This window comes from Mytilus edulis, chromosome 13, assembly GCF_963676685.1.
Source record: "Mytilus edulis chromosome 13, xbMytEdul2.2, whole genome shotgun sequence".
Taxonomy (NCBI): domain Eukaryota; kingdom Metazoa; phylum Mollusca; class Bivalvia; order Mytilida; family Mytilidae; genus Mytilus; species Mytilus edulis.
This window is the reverse complement of record NC_092356.1, coordinates 8383778-8405614: the sequence shown is the minus strand read 5'-3', so window position 1 is coordinate 8405614 and position 21837 is coordinate 8383778. Positions and strand designations below refer to the sequence as shown.

General features: G+C 30.9%; 2 protein-coding genes across 12 annotated transcripts in view; one reads left to right on the top strand and one right to left on the bottom strand.

Moving 5' to 3' along the window:
- LOC139501887 (vesicle-associated membrane protein 3-like) overlaps window positions 1-13054 on the top strand; it is a 28001-nt gene extending 14947 nt beyond the window's left edge. For 4 of the 9 annotated variants that reach the window (XM_071291124.1, XM_071291118.1, XM_071291123.1 and 1 more), the window contains 3 exons: window positions 4241-4292; window positions 4904-4934; window positions 8511-13054. In XM_071291124.1, coding sequence (XP_071147225.1) covers window positions 4241-4292; window positions 4904-4929 — 78 coding nt within the window. In that variant the 3' untranslated portion in view covers window positions 4930-4934; window positions 8511-13054. Of the gene's footprint in view, window positions 1-4240; window positions 4293-4903; window positions 4935-5788 lie in introns of all 9 variants that reach the window. The other 5 variants (XM_071291119.1, XM_071291117.1, XM_071291120.1 and 2 more) reach the window with 4 other exon arrangements.
- Window positions 13055-19006: 5952 nt separating this feature from the next.
- On the bottom strand, window positions 19007-21837 carry LOC139501885 (beta-1,3-galactosyltransferase 6-like). Of its 3 annotated transcripts, none has more exons than XM_071291113.1 (2): window positions 21772-21837; window positions 19007-20138 (listed from the first exon to the last, which is right to left on the bottom strand). In XM_071291113.1, exon 2 carries the CDS (start codon window positions 20040-20042, stop codon window positions 19035-19037), a length of 1008 nt encoding a protein of 335 aa, XP_071147214.1. In that variant the 5' UTR covers window positions 20043-20138; window positions 21772-21837; the 3' UTR covers window positions 19007-19034. The 3 variants fall into 3 exon arrangements, with proteins under 3 accessions (XP_071147214.1, XP_071147212.1, XP_071147213.1); XM_071291111.1 differs by lacking the exon at window positions 21772-21837 and adding an exon at window positions 21543-21677; XM_071291112.1 differs by lacking the exon at window positions 21772-21837 and adding an exon at window positions 21457-21590.

Genomic DNA, 21837 nt, shown 5'->3' with positions numbered 1-21837 from the left:
TAACGCAAATTTTAGATGATGTAATCTGCTTTGTTGTAATATAATTCTTTATAACAATATGCAAATATGAACTATCGCGAGATGTTCAAACAGGTAAATCAGAGATGATTTACATTCTAGTTTTGTTCTTCGTAATAATTAAGTTAGAAAATGACGTTATCGTTATGCGTTACATTTCAAACGAAACAGAAGTCCACTTATTTCCTTTTTTTTTATTAAAATTGTTTTTGTTGTTAAGTTCTAATCATTTCCGGTCATACGTGAAACATGTGACTAACATGTGATCACACCCTTACGGCCGGATGTATGAAATACAAAATGTACTAGGTCTAAACATTGTTTTTGTTTCCAACGGGATGTTAGCAAACATAATCTGTAGACTTGTTTCGTCTTGTTTAAAAAAGGAAAATACAATTTTCAAAGAGATTGCACCGGGGGTATATTATTTTTCCTATGTGCATAATGTTACATACGATCTTGTGTGAAAATAAATGCCCAATGACTTGACAAAATCGATTTCAGATTTGACAGACGTTATAACACACTTTGTTTCCTGATAACGATGTAAAGGGTCCTTGGAAAATTCAATCGACATTACGTATCTTATCATTGTGCCGATGCTCGTTGGATTGATTTTGCTCCAGCAGTAAATATTACTGGATATTTTAGGTGAATAAAGATAACTTAATAAAAAATACATGTTAATATACCGTTACACTTGGAATGTACAAAGTTGGTATCTTTGTCACAATTTTTAATTATTTTTTTTTATTCATGTTCTGCAAACACTTTTCAGAAACGCAATAAACTTGTCAAAGGAGAAGTAAACTTTTACCATGCATGACTTGAAAGGAAGTACTTTATTGATTTTAGCCCACTAAAGTAGGTTAAAATGTGGAAACCATGTAGATGGTGTACAGGTCACAAATATCACATGGTGCCTATTTTAAAGATTTTAATTCCAAGTTAAAAGTTTTTTTCTTTACTGAATTTAAAGAATTTTACATTTCCAATGATTTGGAATAAATTGTTTATAACTGGAATTTCAAAACCAAATATAAATACATTTTTTTGGCTAAAACATCAAGATACAATGATTATGGTATCCTGTATCAATGAAGAAAATATGGAAATTTCTGAATAAATTGTACTAATTGTTTTCAAAACAAGCACATATTTAGGAGTTTTATAATACTGTTACATTTAAGATGGATTTTAAGAAAAAGTATACTGTTCAGATTATTTTAAGCAGATTTTGCAATAAAATAAAACTAAAAAAATGCTTTTGGTTTCTTATTGTTTCCTGTCGCGTTAAAAAAAACCTTTCATTTAACATTGAAAATAGATTTTAAATATTAACATGAAGCAAGTAACACTAGTAATGGTGTTCATTTATGTCTTTTGAAATATATTGTGCAAAATAAAGAAAATAAAGATTGGTTTCCTGTTTGGTTTCCTGTCATGTAAACGGTGAATCTAAATGTATTATTTTTTTCTTGAAAAACTCAATTGTTCCATTAATACTATTCTTACACCAACACAACCCACAGAATAAAAGTTTAAGTTTTAGAACTTATAAAAAAGGATACAAAAAGAAACCAAAGGCCGAATACCAAATTATGGTCCATATATAGGTTTAAAAAAAAATAGTAAACCAGGTGACAAATTTAATAGAAATACTGCTTTTTTCATGATTCTTGCTTGTAAATGTTGTGTTACTTCAGTTGTTTAATACTATGTTTATTCATGCTTTAGAAGGTTTTTATCAAATTTCTTTAGTCTAGAATTTTAGTTTATTGAAAGACCTTTTGTCTGATTTTAAAAATATACCTCAAATTGTTATAATATTGGAATAAGCTCTCGGCACGATATAGCCTTTCTGTGCTAATGCGGCGTAAAGCAACCAACAATCAATCAATCAATCAAATTCAGAAATATTTAGATTTATGTAATTTATATTTTAAGCTTTAAAAAAAAAATTACACTTCTATTAATACATTTAATAAATCTCTTAAATGCCGACAACTGTTTACTTTTGTTATTGAGTTTAATTATACATGTAGGATGGATAAATATTGAAGCAAGCAATCAAATTCCTGTCCTAAGATGTAACAATATAGAAACATAGTTGAATACAAACAGAATTGTCTTTCTTTGTTTGACAAATAATTAAAATTTATATTTTTTTGTGAAACTGTTCACCCATATCATGCATATAACTAATCACAAGTAAATTTTAATATCCTGTAGTTTATATCTTCTATTTATACAATAAATCAAATAAGATCATTTTTACACTTTGACCAAAAAAACACTTCCTGCATTAATTTTAAGGTGGTACTTCAAAACAAAACTAAGCAATCTATCTCAATGCTATATATAGCTGAATGATTCAGCTGCTTCATGTTGAGGATTATATTTTGATGTAGAGAGAAATCACTGTCTAGTGTCAGTTGTACAGTTTTAAAGTTTGAATCTAGAAATTGGTCCCAAAACATCTAAAATCAGCAGCATATGTATGTTGCTTTCTTGTTTCTCTTTGACTTAACTATCTAGTAACATACTTGGAATTCATTTTGGGATAGCAAACTGGTGTTTTATTTCAACCTTCAATGATAAAATGTTTGCTTCAGAAATTTGAAATAGTGATTTTCTATTACCTTCTTACTGACATTGATAGCACCAGAACCAGTGTAAACTTTATTGTGTGATAACTTCTGATAAGATTAGGGGGGAAATCAGGGGAAATGCATAAGGCCTAAATCAAAATATTGTTTGTTTGCCCTTTTCCGACCCTATGTTTTGAAACAGGGTAGGTAGGTAGGTAAAATATTTTATTTTTTTCCCCAAAAAAATAACTTGGCTCGGTATATTATTTTTCATGGGTAGGCAGGTAGGTATAATATTTTATTTTATAGATACAAACTCTGCATAATGTCATTTGTGTCCGTTTTTTTTTTGCTAAAAAGTTTTCTGGGACTATTAGTTTAAAAAAAAAATATCACGTAGAATGTGAAGCTAATTCATATGCACAGTACTATTTTGTTTTAAAATATCAAAATATAGAGCTGTGCCGCATATCTTCAACGTTTATATGCCTGGAACTTTGAAGAGTTTGAACTTGCACTTATATTCTGTACTACGTACCTTGCATGCTTACCTTAAGATTTTCTGTAAAAGATAACTTTGTACTGATAAGATATGTCCGGACAGACATACATAACTAGTAGAAAAAGTCCCTAGAGTGTTAAAAAACATCGTGTGTGCCTTTGTTTCCAAAAAAAATGCTACAAGACTTAAAACTCTGACAATTGTCACGTATTTTACATCGCATTTATAAATGATCTGTATGGACAACTTGGCGATTTTACTGCCAGATATTCTCCACTTTACAGGGTTTTGTCACGTTTGATTCAAATCAGATATAAATAATATAGCTGCATCGTTAACATAATCATCCCGATCTGCGGATCACAAAAGGCCATCCCTACAAAGAATACAACACGTGTCTGTTCACATATTAGTTTGTACACACGTTGATAATTTTGTTTCAAACGAACTTATTTGTAAATGAACCCTGCTCTTTAAGTATAAAGGTACAGAGTAGCGTACGTCATATCATGATTTCAGGAAGCGTTCACATGCTGAACATCGATTTCAAACAAATGCTTTGAAACTTCAAATGCAAGTGTTCATGTCAAACGCTCAGGTGATACCAAACGGACTGGACCTTATCCGTTAAAGATAAAACCCGAGAATTCGGGATAAAATAGTTTTGAGCGGGAAATACAACTATAAGATTTTTGGTAGGAACGAAAAAAATAAAATAAAATAAAATCTTGCTGGTAAATACAAATAAAAGATTTTCAGGCGCAACAAATTTATAGGGTCGGTCGGTAAAGGGCAAACAATCAATATTTTAATTTAAGCCTAACTGTGGATTCATTTATTTTCGTTGGTACTAATTTTCATGGATTGAAGAAAACTTGTTGTTTTGGAAAAGTCTATAAAAAGGATAAACATTCCATTAATTTTACTAATTTGTAATTAGTTATAAATTTGAATTTGTGGTTCCCCTGTTCCCACGAAATCCAGGAAAATTGGTATCCCAACGGATAATAATGAATCCACAGGAATCAGGATGCTATTTACAAAAGTTTGCTTTCTATGTTTTGACCTTAAATGTTGTAACTAGATGTTGTAAACTAGATGTTGTAAAGTAGATGTTGTGTACTTTCAGATGTGGGCAATCCTTATAGCTGTTATATTAGTCATAATTATCATTATTGTTGGTAAGTTTTATGTTTATGTAATATGTATGAGGTTTTTCAGGGTAGGAGTATATTATAGTAAGGAAGTATATGTATATGACTTGGATAGATCTTTTCTATTGAATTATGTTTGATAACTTAACAATATTGCATTATATTACATTTTTAGATGGCAAAGCATGGTAGCTTTCTATGGGGCTTTCTGATGATAAGTCTTGGTCTAACCAATGATACTGATTAAAACTTGTTTCACTTAATATTTTAATAGAATAATTCTTTTGACATTTTCTGTGTATGTTGAACTCTCTTTTTCTGGTCACTAACCCTAGTCTGCATTATGTATCTGGTCACTAACCCTACATTATAAAGGTAAATTCAATAATAATGGTGATTGAAATCTAAATAAATTCCAATCTGTTCACACCAGTGTTTAATTATATTGACCTTATAAGTTGGTAAACCATCTGTTGATAATTTATATTAATACAGTGAATGTGGCATCTTAGCATGAATACTTTTATAAAGTGAATGTTTAAACCTAAGTACATATAACATTTAGCCATAAGTAAACATTGTGTTTATTGTTTCCTATGCCAACTATAACCATTTGCTTATTTTTGTCATGCCAACAGTATGGGTAGCTACTACATACGGTTAAAACATGTAAGACTTTCACCATTGTATATACAGTAGATATTAATATTGTTTGTGAATAGGAGAGTTCTGTCGTTCTTTTTGCTTTCCAGATTTTAGTTTTGTAGGTTTTATATACTGGCACATAATTATCATAACATCACAAATTTAAGAAATAAATAAGTTTCGTGAATAACGACAAGTTTTTTATGCAGCATTTGTGTAAGATATCTAGTAAAACATGTATTTTTTGTTTTATGAAGGGTTTAATATGAATAATATCTTAAGAGACAAATGAGAGATGAGACATTCCATATTTCATGTATTAATATTATTATTTAAATGAAATTACTCATTTAATGGGGAAAAATTAAATAAAATTATACCTCAAATTAAATTTAACGCAAATTAACAGAGTTTATGTAAATTTTCAGATATATATGTTGCACATTTTAAGATTTGTTATAGAAAAAGCCAGCACTGAGCTATACTAGGCTACATGTATTAGCCACACTTTGTGTAATCACTTTTCCCTCACTTCATCTTTAATAGATAATAATAAAATCTAATGACTACCTTAAACTTCATGAACTTACTTGCAGAAAACTATATTTTACAAATATGCACTTGCATTTTTTCCAGGACTTGAATTCTTGTACTTATCATGGTTTATACTAGCTAGTCAATTATATATTTTTTTAGAAATTTTCACAAACAGAACTCTCTTAGACTATTGTAGTAATTCATACTAAATTTTGAAATCCTTATACTATGTTGTTTCCAGCTTATGACCTATAACTGTATTAATATTGTCCTTATACTATGTTGCTCCAGCTTATGTCCTCTAACTGTATTAATATTGTCCTGCTTCTTTTCTCCTGCAGTCTGGTTGTATAACAAGTTTGGCTAAGGTTACTGTCGATGTTGTCCTTTTTCTATATTTCTATTTCTCTTGATAACAACCATGGCACTACAGTATCTGAGGGCAGTATTTTAATGTTTTCACACTTTTTACTAAAGTGTATGATAAATGAATCATATGGAAATGAAAATAATTAAACAAAATAACTATTTTTCGAATATTGTTACAATCAGTGTTTATTATTTCCCAGGAAATCCTACAGTTCTGAAGAGTAAAATATATTACAGTAATCAGGTTTTATTCCATAAAAATTACACCAGTTTAACAAAGCAATCAAGTTAACTGAAGGCCTCATCCTGCAGCCGAATAATAAAGATTATGTAGGGTCATGGTTGTTAGGAATTCTGATGGCACGTTCAGCACAAAATTGAAACATGTCATGAAATCAATGGGATATTGGTATAGTTTGAGTGAATTAGTTTAAGTGAATTAGTTTGAGCGAATTTTAGTTACTATGTGTCCGTTCTTTTTCAAAATGACAATTTTATTCAGCATCCCGGATTCAATCAAAAGTTGCAGGAGAGAACTGAGAACTGATTTAGATAAGTTTTATTTTCATGGCCAGGCTACAATGTGGTCGGGGCCATGTAGCTTCACAGTTACCCTTGTCTGTCATTCTGCAACAAACAGTTATACAGACGTGTTTATAAAGTCACATTACTGTGATGAGATACAGATAGAGTTTAAAATTGGTTCAACACCACTTTTTTTTGTCGAAATTATGGTGCTCCCAATAACCCAAAAGATCAGCTTTTTCTAAGTCGTTGCTACATAAAGCTTACCAAGTAACTATCGACGGGGAAACTAAATTTACAAAACATTACACAAACATGAAGCCGAGAAAATTTCAATTAATGATATTTTAAAGATTTAAAAGATCCCTGCCATGACATAAATTTGATACTCTTCACTTGAACTATGCTGTATCTTTGCATTATATGCATGAACAGTCATTTATTTGCATGTATGACTGTTGATTAGTTCCTATAGCTGTTATACAATATAACACTCTAATATTATAAGTTTTCACTTGTGCACTTTTATTTATTTATATCAGAGATCATTTAACAGTAGTTGTTAACCATTTTCTTAACCAATTTTCTTGCAAATGGTCAGTTATATTATTGATTTTATCAAGGGCTATACTGACAGAAAGTATCCTTATTTTGAGGTCAATACATCTAACTTCTACGATCAAGCTCAAAGTTACTAAATAGACAAACATTAGTGCAGGAAAGGAATTTCAGTTTAATTATTCAAAAATCTTACATGTCATTGGAACCTAACTAAATGGTCATAAATCACTGATTCCAAGGTCATGTTTACTGTAATTAAACTTGAACAGATATAGGAAGATGTGGTATGAGTCAGAGTGCCAATGGGACAACTCTCCATCCAAGTAACAATTTATAAAATTAAACCATTATAGGTCAAGGTACAGTCTTCAACACAGAGCCTTGGCTCACATCAACAGCAATGACTCTAGCACCACATATGAGAATTCTCAGATACATATGAAATTTAAACTCATAAATCTGAAGTTGTCACAACTTACCCCATTGTCTTATCACATCACATTTCCTTTTTTTTATATGATCACATTTGATGAGAGGAGAATTTCATTTTGATCTCAAGGTCAGTGCTGTCAAGGTCATAGTTACTAAAAAAGACTGAAATTAGGGGTAGTAAAACCTCAACATAAAAATCATTCATGATCAGTTGAGCAGGCTGCGGCAAGACATTTCACAATGCACTCTAGTTATAAGAATTGAATTGAAACTGACTAGTTGCAAGTGAGCTGATTAACACATGAATGTTTCTTTTTCTGTAAACCTGACAAAGGTTTATAGTAGCTGCATGTATATTTGTGTTTGTATATTTTGAGTACATGTAGCTTTTAGTTATGGTAGTTAGTCTGTATTGAATACAATAAAATTTGAATGTATTTAGTTAATTGTGTTATTTTAAATTACAAAACATGTTTGCATTTTAGTAAATGAAAACTTTTTTTATAAATAATAAGTTATAGTACATGTATATGCAATATTCATAAAGCAGTGTTTTTAAATTCGCAACATAATTAAGTAAATGTAAGTTAAAAAATGATAAAAGAAAAAGACCAACAGACAAACAATAGTACACACAACACAACATATTAAACTAAAGACAAAGCAACACGAACCCAATCAAAACTGGGGATGATCTCAGGTGCTCCTGAAGGGCTAAAAAACTGGGGATGATCTCAGGTGCTCCTGAAGGGCTAAAAAACTGGGGGTGATCTCAGGTGCTCCTGAAGGGCTAAAAAACTGGGGATGATCTCAGGTGCTCCTGAAGGGCTAAAAAACTGGGGATGACCTCAGGTGCTCAGGAAGGGCTAAGCAAATCCTACTCCACGTGTGGCTCCTGTGGTGTTGCTCATGTTAGTATAAATTTGAAATGAATGCATGAGATCTACAATTTCAAATGGAGAATCGAAAGTTGAAGACATGTACATGTATTTCATCATAATAAAAACATCATTGACTGCCATTGTTATTTATAGGTCCATGTCAAGGTAAAAGTTTCTATAGAGTTCATTGCTATATGCATGAGGTAAACATAGGTTACTTGAAATATTGGGTTTAAATCCAAGAATAGTCATTTCAATTCTGTCTGAAAATAATGCTGTATTTTATGTTTTTCAGTTTGGGCAGTGGAGGATAACAAATGAGAAAGGAGAGAAGAAAGGAAAAAGAAACATTTTGTTGTAGATAGTTGTTAACAGTCATCTCATCTCACTCTCCATCTTACAATCATAACACTAGAAAGATTTACATGAAACAAAGTCTTACACATTCCGTGATCCTTGTTAAGGATTCTTAAACTTAACATTAAGCTAGTAGCATGAGTTTTGTCCATGCAATATATGTTTTTTTGTTAGGAATTCTCAAACTAAACATAATGCTAGAAGCATGAGTTTTGTCCATGCAATATATGTTGTTTTTATTAGGGATTCTTAAACTAAACAATGCTAGTAACATGAGTTTTGTCCATGAAATATATGGTTTTTATGTATATTTATATAAGATACAATTAAGTATTCTTGACTTGACTTTTAAGTGTTACGAAATAGTCTGATCATGGTTTTACTAACAATTTTGACAATTTTACATTTTCCCTTCAAAACTCTGTTTGTGTCCTTAACAGTAAATTTAAGTATTTGTAGAACATCATGAGATAGTACAAGGAAAACATTTGTATCATTGCTGCTAGCAATGAAGCATACTGTGAATTCATTTATTTTTTCGTGGGTATCAATTTTCGTGGATTGAGGAAAACTTGCATGTTCGTGGATATTTAATTTCATGCTTTTGACAAAGTCTGCATTCACACCTTTAGAATTTATGTAAATGTTTGAACATTTAATTTCATGGGTCATCTGTACCCTCATGGGTCATCTGTACCCTCATGGGTCATCTGTACCCATGAAATTCACGAAAATTGGTATCCAACAAATATTAATGACTCCAAAGTATACACGAACATTACATATATATATTCATAACTATTGTCACAAAGAACATATTATCCAGGATGCGTTATTTATTTCTGTTGGCAAATCTTTTTATTAAGGGGTTAGACCTTGGTTCAGGGAGATAACTCTTTAAATCAGTCAAGCGTTTGTATAAGTCAAGTTCACCAATGTATTTTAAGCATTTACCTGAAACAGATTGAAAATAATCTATGTAACCTAGAAGCTTAGAATATATTCTTAAAAAATGGTTGACATAAACGTACTGATGATTTTAAGAGTTATTTCCCCTAACCTAGGTCTACCTCCTTAAGTGTATGCTTAACTCTTCAGTACTTTTGTATTCAGTAGTGTTAGATAAACATTTTTGTTGAGTAGCGGGGTATAATAGAAATCATTTTTTAAATGCCAAAATCTTTAATGATTACTCAATTCCAACTTGTCTGAAAAAGTTGCTAAATACTAAACAGCATTTCTTTTGATATTTAGTTTTTCACACAAAATATGCCTATTTGGAATATTTTGAGTGTGCTTACCAAGACAAACCATTGTAACAAAAAGAGCATATGCTAACCCTATCAAAGGCCTCATATTGTCTAGAAACAAAATTTACATTTGTTGATTATCTGTTTAATTAGTTTAATTTGTATACTTAATTTAAGTGAGTTGGTTGTGATAGTAAGAGAAAATTTTTATAAGTTAAAACATTTTTTATAAGTTAAAACATTTTTATAAGTTAAGAAACATTTTTATAAGTTAAAAAACATTTTTATAAGTTAAAAACATTTTTGTAAGTTAAAAAAACATGTTTATTTATTATCAAGGTGTTTAGTGCTGTTGATTTTCCTTCAAGGTATATTAAAGAACAAATCTGTAATTATCAATTTGTGCTGTCAAGTTTGATAATCTTAAAGAAATAAAGATACACATTTTTAATATTAAAAGAACAAAGTTATCTGGATGAAATATTATTAACATATATAAATATATTAACCATTAATATTTATACTCTGGACTCTTTCTATAGATTATTCTTTTTTTAATTTAATGATATTTTACAGATATGTCTTGTATTTAATTTGATGAAGCAAAATAAACATTATTAAGATAGGCAAATTTGATAGTTTTGAACAATTAATATATATCATAATTTAGTGCATGTATTTTTAAGTTCTTGTTAGCTTCAGTGTGGTTAACACAAGTAAAGATAAAAATGTTATAATTTATTGTATGCTTTCAATTGAAAGTTTATTGTTAATTTTTATGACAGATTATTTATTGTTGATCCAGTGCTTATTATAATCAATACTGTAATTATGTACATTTATAAAGGCTGTATTTATTTGCTTTCTGTTCAATCTTTGCATGTAATTTGTGTAAGGGAGATACTTCCTTAACCGATCTTGGTATCTTCAACCTAGATACCTTGGATCTAGACTTATTTTTATTTTTAAATCTGCATAACATAAACTTGTGCAATTAAAATGAATTAAAAGAAACAATTTTGTAGGGATGAAAGAAATTTAAGTAATATTTTTAACCTTCCAGGCGAAATTAAACTGAAATTTTTTTCCAAATCAACATTAAATATATCTGTATAATTCACAGTATGAAAAAAATATTAATGTAGAAGATTTTCTTTCAAAAGTAAGTATATATGATGAATGTGGAGGTAATGACTTTATTGAACAACATGTTTCTCATTCTCCACTATTGTATATAGTATGTTAGTAAACCTCATTCACAGAAATCCTTTCAAACCTTAATATGCATTGATGAACATATGATATGTCCAGCTGTGTGCTTTTTATCATTGAGCAAATAATGTTCATTTGGAATCATATATATATAAGAAGTTAAATTGTATGGAGAGATATTAATGATGTAAAACCATTATATACAAGTTATTAATAAGAAATTACCCATTTTGATAACAGCTATCAAAAAATAAATAGCTATTTGTTTGTGGAAAATTTTTAAGACACAAATTTCTGTTATATTAAGTTTGAACTCAATGAAAAATTATTTCACTTTCAAGATATACAAGATATTTCTGAAAAAAAAACTTTTAACAAAAATACCTGACTAATTTTGAAGTTGATACAGCAGTCATTCAGAATATCTCTCAGCTATCACACAATTTCATCTAAGATTTTTTTTTAAAGCAAATATCTATAGAACCTTCAACATCTGATTAACTGCTGTTTCTGTTATTTAAAAAAAATATTGATTGCATTCAAGACTGAGTTTTCAGTAAAAAAAAATGACCATGTGAATCACTTATTCTGCATTGATGAAAATGAAAGTAGAAAGTGAAACTAGAGATTATCAGGTCCATTCTTTACAAGTCATTAGATGGTGCAATGTTATTTAGTAGTCAGTCCCACTTCATTTAAACACATCATCAGAATAGAGTGTATGTATATTTACTTTGAAAAGAATTACATATATATGTTTATCACTAAGATAATTTTGTAGTACGTAGCATATTCCTGTCCTATTTATTTTCATGTAAATTTTTAAGTGAGGATTTGAAAGTCACTGATTTATAATGTCATTCCAATTGTTAATTTGTATGAATGTGATTATTTTTGAATGTACTCTGAAAATGATGTTTTGTTTTGTGTTTCCTTGGTTTTTTTGCAAGTTTATTTAATAATTTTTATTCTTCCTGCAGATTTGGTTACCTGTATGCCTTGGTTAAAGTCATCAAACTTTGCTCAGTGCACAAAAAAACATGCTCGAAACATGAAATCCAATATTTTGATTGGTTGATTTTAAAGTATGAGTACAAAAAACTGACTCAAAAGTTTTACGACTCCAATGCATCATACTTAACTGTTCAGTTCTATGATAGAGAACAGGTATCAGTATAAAATTTGATTGTAGAATTAATGTCCAAATTTGAGGGTTTTATTTATATTGGTATTAATTATGTTAATTCTTGGGTACAGACAGTGCAGATGAAACTACAAATTGTAGATTTTTTTTTCATTTGCCTTTAGTATAAGTAGAACAAATCCTATTAGTATTGGATGGTTTCAAAAGAAAATTTGTTGTCCATGTATTGTACAGCTGGAGGTGAATTTTTATCAATCAATCATTATGGGGAATGGACCCAAGGATGAAAAAAGCTTCTAAAATGTCAATTTTTTCCAACTGTATGAAGTGAACTTTTAATATTCTTTAGGTTTTTTTTCTTAAAAAATGGCAAAGGCAGATTGATATTCTGTGTTATACAAAAAAATAATAAAAACTTGTGTGGCAATGGGTTGACTTGCCCTCTCTGTGACCATGGAATGACCTGTCTCCATTTGGGCCATTGGTTGATTTGCCCCATTTGTTTGGCTATAGCTTGCCCCCTTTGGGGGACAATGGGTTGCATTTCATATTTTTGCTTATGGCCATTGGTTGACTTGCTCTGTTTGCAGCCATGCGTTGACTTTTTCAGTTTATGACCATGGGTTAAGTTGCTCTCATTGTGACCATCTGTTATCTTACTCTGTTTTTTGACCATGTGTAAACTTGTTCTGTTTTTGAGCAGGTAATATAGAGCAGAATCCAAAAGCTGTAATGTACAATAACAAAACAAATAATCCAATATCTGGTGAAAGAAATGTAAAAGAGTGAATTATTTGATAAGTACTGTGTTGTTGATTATGTAGATTTTGTTATACATGTCCTGTATATTGTGATTAAAGCTGTATATTAGCTTCACTTTACTTTTGATATTCCTCCATTATGATGTTCTGTTGGATACCATGCTCGGCAATACAGAAGACTTTTATCGTGTGGCATTTGAATTAGAATAAAGATAGATCTAATCTAAGTCTAAATGGTGTGTCCTGTTGGTTATCAACTAAATATTTCATTATAACTATCGACATTGTATACATTTCAAAATGGGCAAATGCCAAAGAAAGATGATTCACCGATCAATAAAAGTTAAGTTTTGAAAAGTATGCATGATCCATGTCAAGGATAACTGTGCGCCATCATACCGAAAACAGCCAAACTTACCAAGCACGGTAAGATTGAGTTTTTAACCCTTGAAACCCCTAATAACAGGTAAATCCTATATATTCTAAGAAAGCAAATGGACTGGGCAACACAAGTTAAGTAATGAATAAAGGGCACAGATCAGGGTTAATGATTACTGAGCGCCAACTTACCAAAAATGGTCAAACTTGCCAAAGAAAAAATACATGACTAAGCACGCTATGAATGGAGTTCTGCCCTCTTGAATCCTAAAAAAAAGGTATATCCTATATATCATGAGAAAGCAAATGGACTGGGCAACACAAGTTAAGTAATGAATAAAGTGCACAGATCCGGGTTTAGGATTATTGTTGACAACAGACCTAAAATGGCAGAACTTGTATAAGAAAAAAATCATGACCAAGCACAATATGATCGAGTTTGTCGACCTTGAAAAAAAGGTTCACCCTATATATCCTAAGATGGGTTTGGGCAACAAAAGTTAAGTATTGAATAGAGTGCACAGATCCAGGTTAAGGATTACTGAGCACCAACATACTGAAAATGGTCAAATTAAAAGAAAAAAAAAACCTAACCAAGCACGACCTTGAATCCTACAAAAACGGGTATGTACTCCAAGAAAGCTTATAGACTTAGCAACAAAAGTTGAGTATTGTATAAAGAGCACAGATCCAGGTTAAGGATAACTGATTGACAACATACCGAAAACGGCAGAACTTACCTAAGAAAAATAACTTGACAAATTCAATATGGGAGTTCGTAACCCTTGAATTCTAAAAAAAACAAACACTGGTATACCATATATATCCCAAGAAAGATATATTTTGGCAATAATAGTTAAGAATTGAACAGAGTGCACTACTGGTTAGGGATAACTGAGCACCAACATACCGGAACGGACGAATTTAACAAGTAAAAAACGATATGATCGAGTTTTTAGCCCTTGAATCCCCTAATAAATATCATTAGAAAGCAAATGAACTGGGCAACAAATGTTTTACAAGTACTGAAGAAAGTGTACAGATCCGGGTTTAGGATTATTGATTGACAACATACCGAAAACGGCAGAACTTACAAAAAGAAAAAATAACATGACCAAGCACCCTTAAATCCCATCATAACCGGTATACCTTATATATCCCAAAAAAAGATAATATTTTGGGCAACAAAAGTTAAGTATTGAATCCTGATCGCAAATGCACTGAAAACAGCCGAACTTAACAGAAAAAAACGACCAAGCACGATTTGATAGTGTTTAGCTATTGGATCCCATAATAACAGGTATATACTATAAATCCTAAGAAAGCAAATGGACTGGACAACAACAGTGTTCTGACTACAGTACACAGATCCAGGTTAAGGATTACTGAGCACCATCATACCGAAAACGGCAGAACTTTCCAAAGAAAGAAAAACCATGACCAAGCACGATAGGATCGAGTTTTTGTCTCGTCTTGACGATGCAAAAAAGCGAGACATATGTATGCTGTTTCCAGGGGCAGCGTCCTCAACAATGTATTAGTTAGCGGTCAGGCCTAGTTTAGATTGAACCACAGGTGGTAGGTCAATGATATTTGGTATGCAGTTGTATAAACATTGGCTCATCTCATTTCCATTATGAATATTTGGCCCTACCCCCTCAGTCATTGTCTATTGATTTTAAAACTTTTAAATTTGATTGTTTACATGTATTAGTTTTTGATTAGGTCCGTTTATGGTTTACCTAATGGTCGGTCAATGATATTTGCTATGTAATTGTAAAAGCATGATCATATCTCATTTCCAAAGAGATTAGTTTTGTCTCTCCTTGACTCAGTATAAAAGTGAGACATATGTATGCTGTTTCTGGTGTCGACGGCGTCACCAACAATGCATTAGTTTATGGTGAAGCACAAGTGGTAGGTCAATGATATTTGGTATGCAGTTGTATGAGCATTACCATATCCGGCATTTCCGTGGAGGTTATTTGATTCCGATCCCTTGGTCATGGTCTATATTGACTTGGAAAATTTAGCATAGTTTACGTGTATTAGTTTGTGATTAGGTCAGTTAAAGATGAACTGATAAAATGAAGTCAATGATATTTGGTATTCAGCTGTATTGGTATTTGCAAGTATCGTTTTATCCATGGTCTTATCTAGACTACTTTAACTTTCAACAATATCTACTTCATCCATGGTCTTATCTAGACTACTTTAACCTTCAACAATATCTACTTCATCCATGATATTATCTAGAAAACTTTAACCTCCAACAATATCTACTTCATCAATGATCTTATCTAGACTACTTTAACCTTCAACAATATCTACTTCATCCATTGTCTTATCTGGACTTCGTTAACCTTCAACAATATATACTTCATCCATGGTCTTTTCTAGATTACTTTAACCTTCAACAATATCTAATTCATCAATGATCTTATTTAGACTTCGTTAACCTTCAAAAATATCTACTTCATCCATGGTCTTATCTAGACTACTTTAACCTTCAACAATATCTTCTTCATCCATGGTCTTATTTAGACAACTTTAACCTTCAACAATATCTACTTCATCCAAGGTATAATCTAGACTACTTTAACCTTCAACATCCATGGTCTTATCTAGACTACTTTAACCTTCAACAATATTTACTTCATCCATTGTCTTATCTTGACTACTTTCACCTTAAACAATATTTACTGTTTCCATGGTCTAATCTAGACTACTTTAACCTTCAACAATATCTTCTTCATCCATGATCTTATTTAGACAACTTTAACCTTGAACAATATCTACTTCATCCATGGTCTAATCTAGACTACTTTAACCTTCAACAATATCTTCTTCATCCATGGTCTTATTTAGACAACTTTAACCTTCAACAATATCTACTTCATCCATGGTCTAATCTAGACTACTTTAACCTTCAACAATATTTACATCATCCATGGTCTTATCTAGACTTCTTTAACCTTCAACAATATCTACTTCATACATATTCTTATCTAGACTACTTTAAACTTCAACAAAATTTACCTTATCCATTGTATCATCTAGACAACTTTAACCTTCAACAATATCTACTTCATCCATGGTCTTATCTAGACATCTTTAACCTTCAACAAAATCTACTTCATACATAGTCTTATCTAGACTACTTAAACCTTCAACAATATCTACTTCATCCATGGTCTTATCTAGACATCTTTAACCTTCAACAAAATCTACTTCATCCATAGTCTTATCTAGACTACTTTAACCTTCAACAATATCTACTTCATCCATGGTCTTATCTAGATTACTTTAACCTTCAACAATATCTACTTTATCCATGGTCTTTTCTAGACAACTTGAACATTCAACAATATGTACTTCATCTATGGTCTTATCTTGACTTCGTTAACCTTAAACAATATCTACTGCATCAATGATCTTATCTTGACTACTTTAACCTTCAACAAAATCTACTTCATCCATAGTCTTATCTAGACTACTTTAACCTTCAACGATATCTACTTCATCCATGGTCTTATCTGGACTACTTTAGCCTTCAACAATATCTACTTCATCCATGGTCTTATCTAGATTACTTTAACCTTCAACAATATCTACTTCATCCATGGTCTTATCTAGACAACTTGAACCTTCAACAATATGTACTTCATCTATGGTCTTATCTAGACTTCGTTAACCTTAAACAATATCTACTTCATCAATGATCTTATCTAGACTACTTTAACCTTCAACAATATCAACTTCATCAATGATCTTATCTAGACTACTTTAACCTTCAACAATATCTACTTCATCAATGATCTTATCTAGACTACTTTGACCTTCAACAATATCTACTGTATCCATGGTCTAATCTAGACTTCTTTAACCTTCAACAATATCTACTTCATCAATGATCTTATCTAGACAACTTTAACCTTCAACAATATCTACTTCATATATGGTCTTAACTGGACTACTTTAACCTTCAACAATATCTACTTCATCCATGGTCTTATCTAGACTACTTTCACCTTAAACAATATTTACTGTTTCCATGGTCTAATCTAGACTACTTTAACCTTCAACAATATCTTCTTCATCCATGATCTTATTTAGACAACTTTAACCTTGAACAATATCTACATCATCCATGGTCTAATCTAGACTACTTTAACCTTCAACAATATCTTCTTCATCCATGGTCTTATTTAGACAACTTTAACCTTCAACAATATCTACTTCATCCATGGTCTAATCTAGACTACTTTAACCTTCAACAATATCTACATCATCCATGGTCTTATCTAGACTTCTTTAACCTTCAACAATATCTGCTTCATACATAGTCTCATCTAGACTACTTTAAACTTCAACAAAATTTACCTTATCCATTGTCTTATCTAGACAACTTTAACCTTCAACAATATCTACTTCATCCATGGTCTTATCTAGACATCTTTAACCTTCAACAAAATCTACTTCATACATAGTCTTATCTAGACTACTTAAACCTTCAACAATATCTACTTCATCCATGGTCTTATCTAGACATCTTTAACCTTCAACAAAATCTACTTCATCCATAGTCTTATCTAGACTACTTTAACCTTCAACGATATCTACTTCATCCATGGTCTTATCTGGACTACTTTAGCCTTCAACAATATCTACTTCATCCATGGTCTTATCTAGATTACTTTAACCTTCAACAATATCTACTTTATCCATGGTCTTTTCTAGACAACTTGAACATTCAACAATATGTACTTCATCTATGGTCTTATCTTGACTTCGTTAACCTTAAACAATATCTACTGCATCAGTGATCTTATCTTGACTACTTTAACCTTCAACAATATCTACTTCATCAATGATCTTATCTAGACTACTTTAACCTTCAACAATATCTACTTCATCCATGATCTTATCTAGACTACTTTAACCTTCAACAATATCTACCTCATCAATGGTTTTATCTAGACTACTGTAACCTTCAACAATATCTACCTCATCAATGGTTTTATCTAGACTACTTTAACCTTCAACAATATCTACTTCATCAATGATCTTATCTTGACTACTTTAACCTTCAACAATATCTACTTCATCCATGGTCTTATCTAGACTACTTTAACCTTCAACAATATCTACCTCATCAATGGTTTTATCTAGACTACTTTAACCTTCAACAATATCTACTTCATCAATGATCTTATCTTGACTACTTTAACCTTCAACAATATCTACTTCATCCATGGTCTTATCTAGACTACGTTAACCTTCAACAATATCTACTTCATCAATGATCGTATCTAGACTTCATTTACCTTCAACAATATCTACATCATCCATGGTTTTATCTAGACTACTGTAACCTTCAACAATATCTACTTCATCCGTGGTATTATCTAGACTACTTTATACCAATATTTAGAAATCAAAGAAAATGAGAAATGAGAAAGCATGGCATTTGAACTGTAAACCAAAAAGTCGATGTGAAATGATTGCCAATGAGACAACTCTCCAGAAGAGACAAAAATTACACTGAAATTAACAACGCCTTGGTAGCAGAAGTACAAATTATCTGTCCTGTCTACCAATTCACTCATTACATAGATCTTTAATATTAACATATTTATTTGACATATTGATTTTCTAAAGATTAGTTAAAACTAAATGTACTACAGAATAGTATTATTTAACATGATTTTATTATATTATGGAACAGATGAATCCACCCTTTCACAACACTTTGACGGTGGATTACTCCAATTGTATATGTACGATTTTCTAACTTGGAATTCACGACTACAAAGATGTCCTAATTTCTGCAAATTATTATTATATTCTCGCATTAGCATTGATGATATTTTATGTGTAACTAGATAAGAGTTTTTACAACCTCTAGATTTATATTCAGTATCAAACCTGGGATCATGTACTCTGTTTATATCTAATGGTCCAAGCCAAGCACCGAGAGATACATCCTCATTCTTAAAAGCTTTTAAAAGTTTAGAATTTGAAGACACATAATGTACAAGGTCACATGATAAAACATATCCACCACCCAAAGCATACGGCAAATATCTGTCACAAAGAATCCAGTCTTTCTCTTCCCACTTTCCCTTCTGTTTGGCCAGAGCTCGACCATCGAAAAATCCCCAATAAAGCCTTATGTCGGTTTTTAGTTTCAATTCTCTCATTAAAGCATCTGTTCTCACAAAAGAATCCTCATCGACTTTTAAAAGAAACTTAAAATCAACATTGTTATCAACCCATTGAAATGTTTCTTTTACTTTCAAGGTTAGAGCATTAAAACTTTCATTGAAATTCAACAAGAGTAAATCTTTATGCAGCATGTGTTCCCTACTAAGTGAATCTTTCTCTTCTCTATTCAAATTCCCAATTCCAACAACAAATCGAAGAACAATATCTTTTGGTAAGTCTTTTCCCCATGTTTCTCTAATAACATCTCTTTCATGCGTATTTCTTGGCGATGACAATACACTAATGAATAAAAAACAAGAGAAGGACTTTCGTGGTGACAAGTTCCAGTAGCCCTGATCTGATTGGTCCTTATGCATTGCCCCATATGTTTGGTCTTCACAAGGCATTTGACAAAATGACAAGAAAAAAAGAATGCTGAATGTAAAAAATATTCCTCCAATTAATATAGTTGTTGCATGTTTATTGAGCTTTCTCTCCAAGCTAGAGGAACTTCTCATCCTGAATGATATAAAGCTATGGACACCTAACGACTGAAGGTATAGAACTCACAGGGTCATCTAAACATCTTCTCAAGGTTTACATAATAATCTAATCTGTTGAAGAGAAAATACAAATAATACATTAATAGCTCTATATTTATGATAATCAAAAATTAATAAAAGCTTTCTGATATGATGGGTTTATCTTCACTTTTAAAAATTCACAAAGAAACTATTGTATATTAAGGTCATTTTAGGTACTACACAAAATTACCGCTACTTGTATTTTGTTCACCTTGAAACAACTCAATATAAGTACTTTTGAATCAGATTCCAAAAATTGAAATAAATAAATCAAAATCTGAATTGCAGAAAGATAGAGCATTGTCATCTGCATAGTTACATGTATATAAACTACCATTTTTAACAACAAAAAATTTAGATTTTAACATAAGTTTATGAATTACTGAAAAATTATTACAACAGGGTTTTCGATATCACAAACTAATCAAAACATTTACTAAATTTTGTCATCGGTATAAGGACATCATTCGTAAATATAGCTCAACATGCAGACTTCTTATACGTTCAGGTATTTCACATCCAATTTTTTTATGGAAATAGTCTTTATAAAGCACAAAAATGTCAGTATTCACCTCAGAAGCTAACAAAGCCTTTAAATAGACTTATTAAGAAGGGATAAAGTTACGATACTGTTGTCAGGTCATTAAAGATTGCATATTTGGGCGTTAATAAAATTGAGTAACTTTGCTTTTTTTTGTGAGAAGCCTGGTAATTCATCTTTTTCAAAGATTTAAGAAAATATGGGTAAGACACAATGTATAGTTTTTAAAAAAAAATGAGTCACTTGTTTTATAAAGGGCTTCTTTTAGTTTTTCAGGGAAACAGTATATTAGTTCATAACAGTTTTTCTGTTTCTCTAAATTAGAATTATTACATTTATTACATTGGTTGCAATGAATTACATTATTTTCCCAGTTAAATAAAAACCAATAATTTCACCATGGTTATTTCACTCTCTGATGTCATACAACAATAGGCGTTGTCAAGACGTCGATAACACCTAACAGCGAACTAAAACAAATTGTGAATGCGTCGAAAAAAAAAGATAAAGTTCCTTTAGTTTTACATTAATTTCTTTAAAAAAAAGCCATTTGCCAATGTAATAAAAAGAATAACTAATTAAAGAATTCAAATATCGAAAAATATTCAACTCTTGACCGAACAACACTGATAATAAACTCATGCGCTACGCGCATTCGTGAATTAATGTGTTGTTTGGACACTCATTGAATATTTTTCTCTATTTGAAATCTTCCATTAGTTATTCTATAAGTCATCACTAAGTGGTCATCAAAGTGTGTTATGGTAAACATGGTAAATGCAAAAGAGAGCTCATATTTGATCTTACTATCTTCCATACACCTCAAATAATGACTAAGTTTGGTTAAATCTATCATGTCTCTGTCAATATTAATACCACATTAAATTAATTACTTTGATCATTTTTGTCGATTATTAGGGCAACAGCTGTCAAAACATGTAAAAGTGAAAGTGAAACTTCACAGATTGTCTCCCCTTAACAAAATATGATTGACAACTAACGTATGGAATAAATTGTCTTAAACAGTTTATAATTTTTGCATAATAATGGCAACATATCAAATAATATCAAACAAGTAGAAACAAAAAATATATTGACAAAATAAAGCTATCTTAGACCAACCAGAACGATACAGTGATTTATGAATCACGCTACATTTTATTCTAAACTTGAACTAACAAAAGTATT

What these genes read in the sequence shown, in the direction of transcription:
- LOC139501885 (XM_071291113.1), bottom strand. Translation starts at nt 20,042, where the DNA reads ATGAGAAGTTCCTCTAGCTTGGAGAGAAAGCTCAATAAACATGCAACA.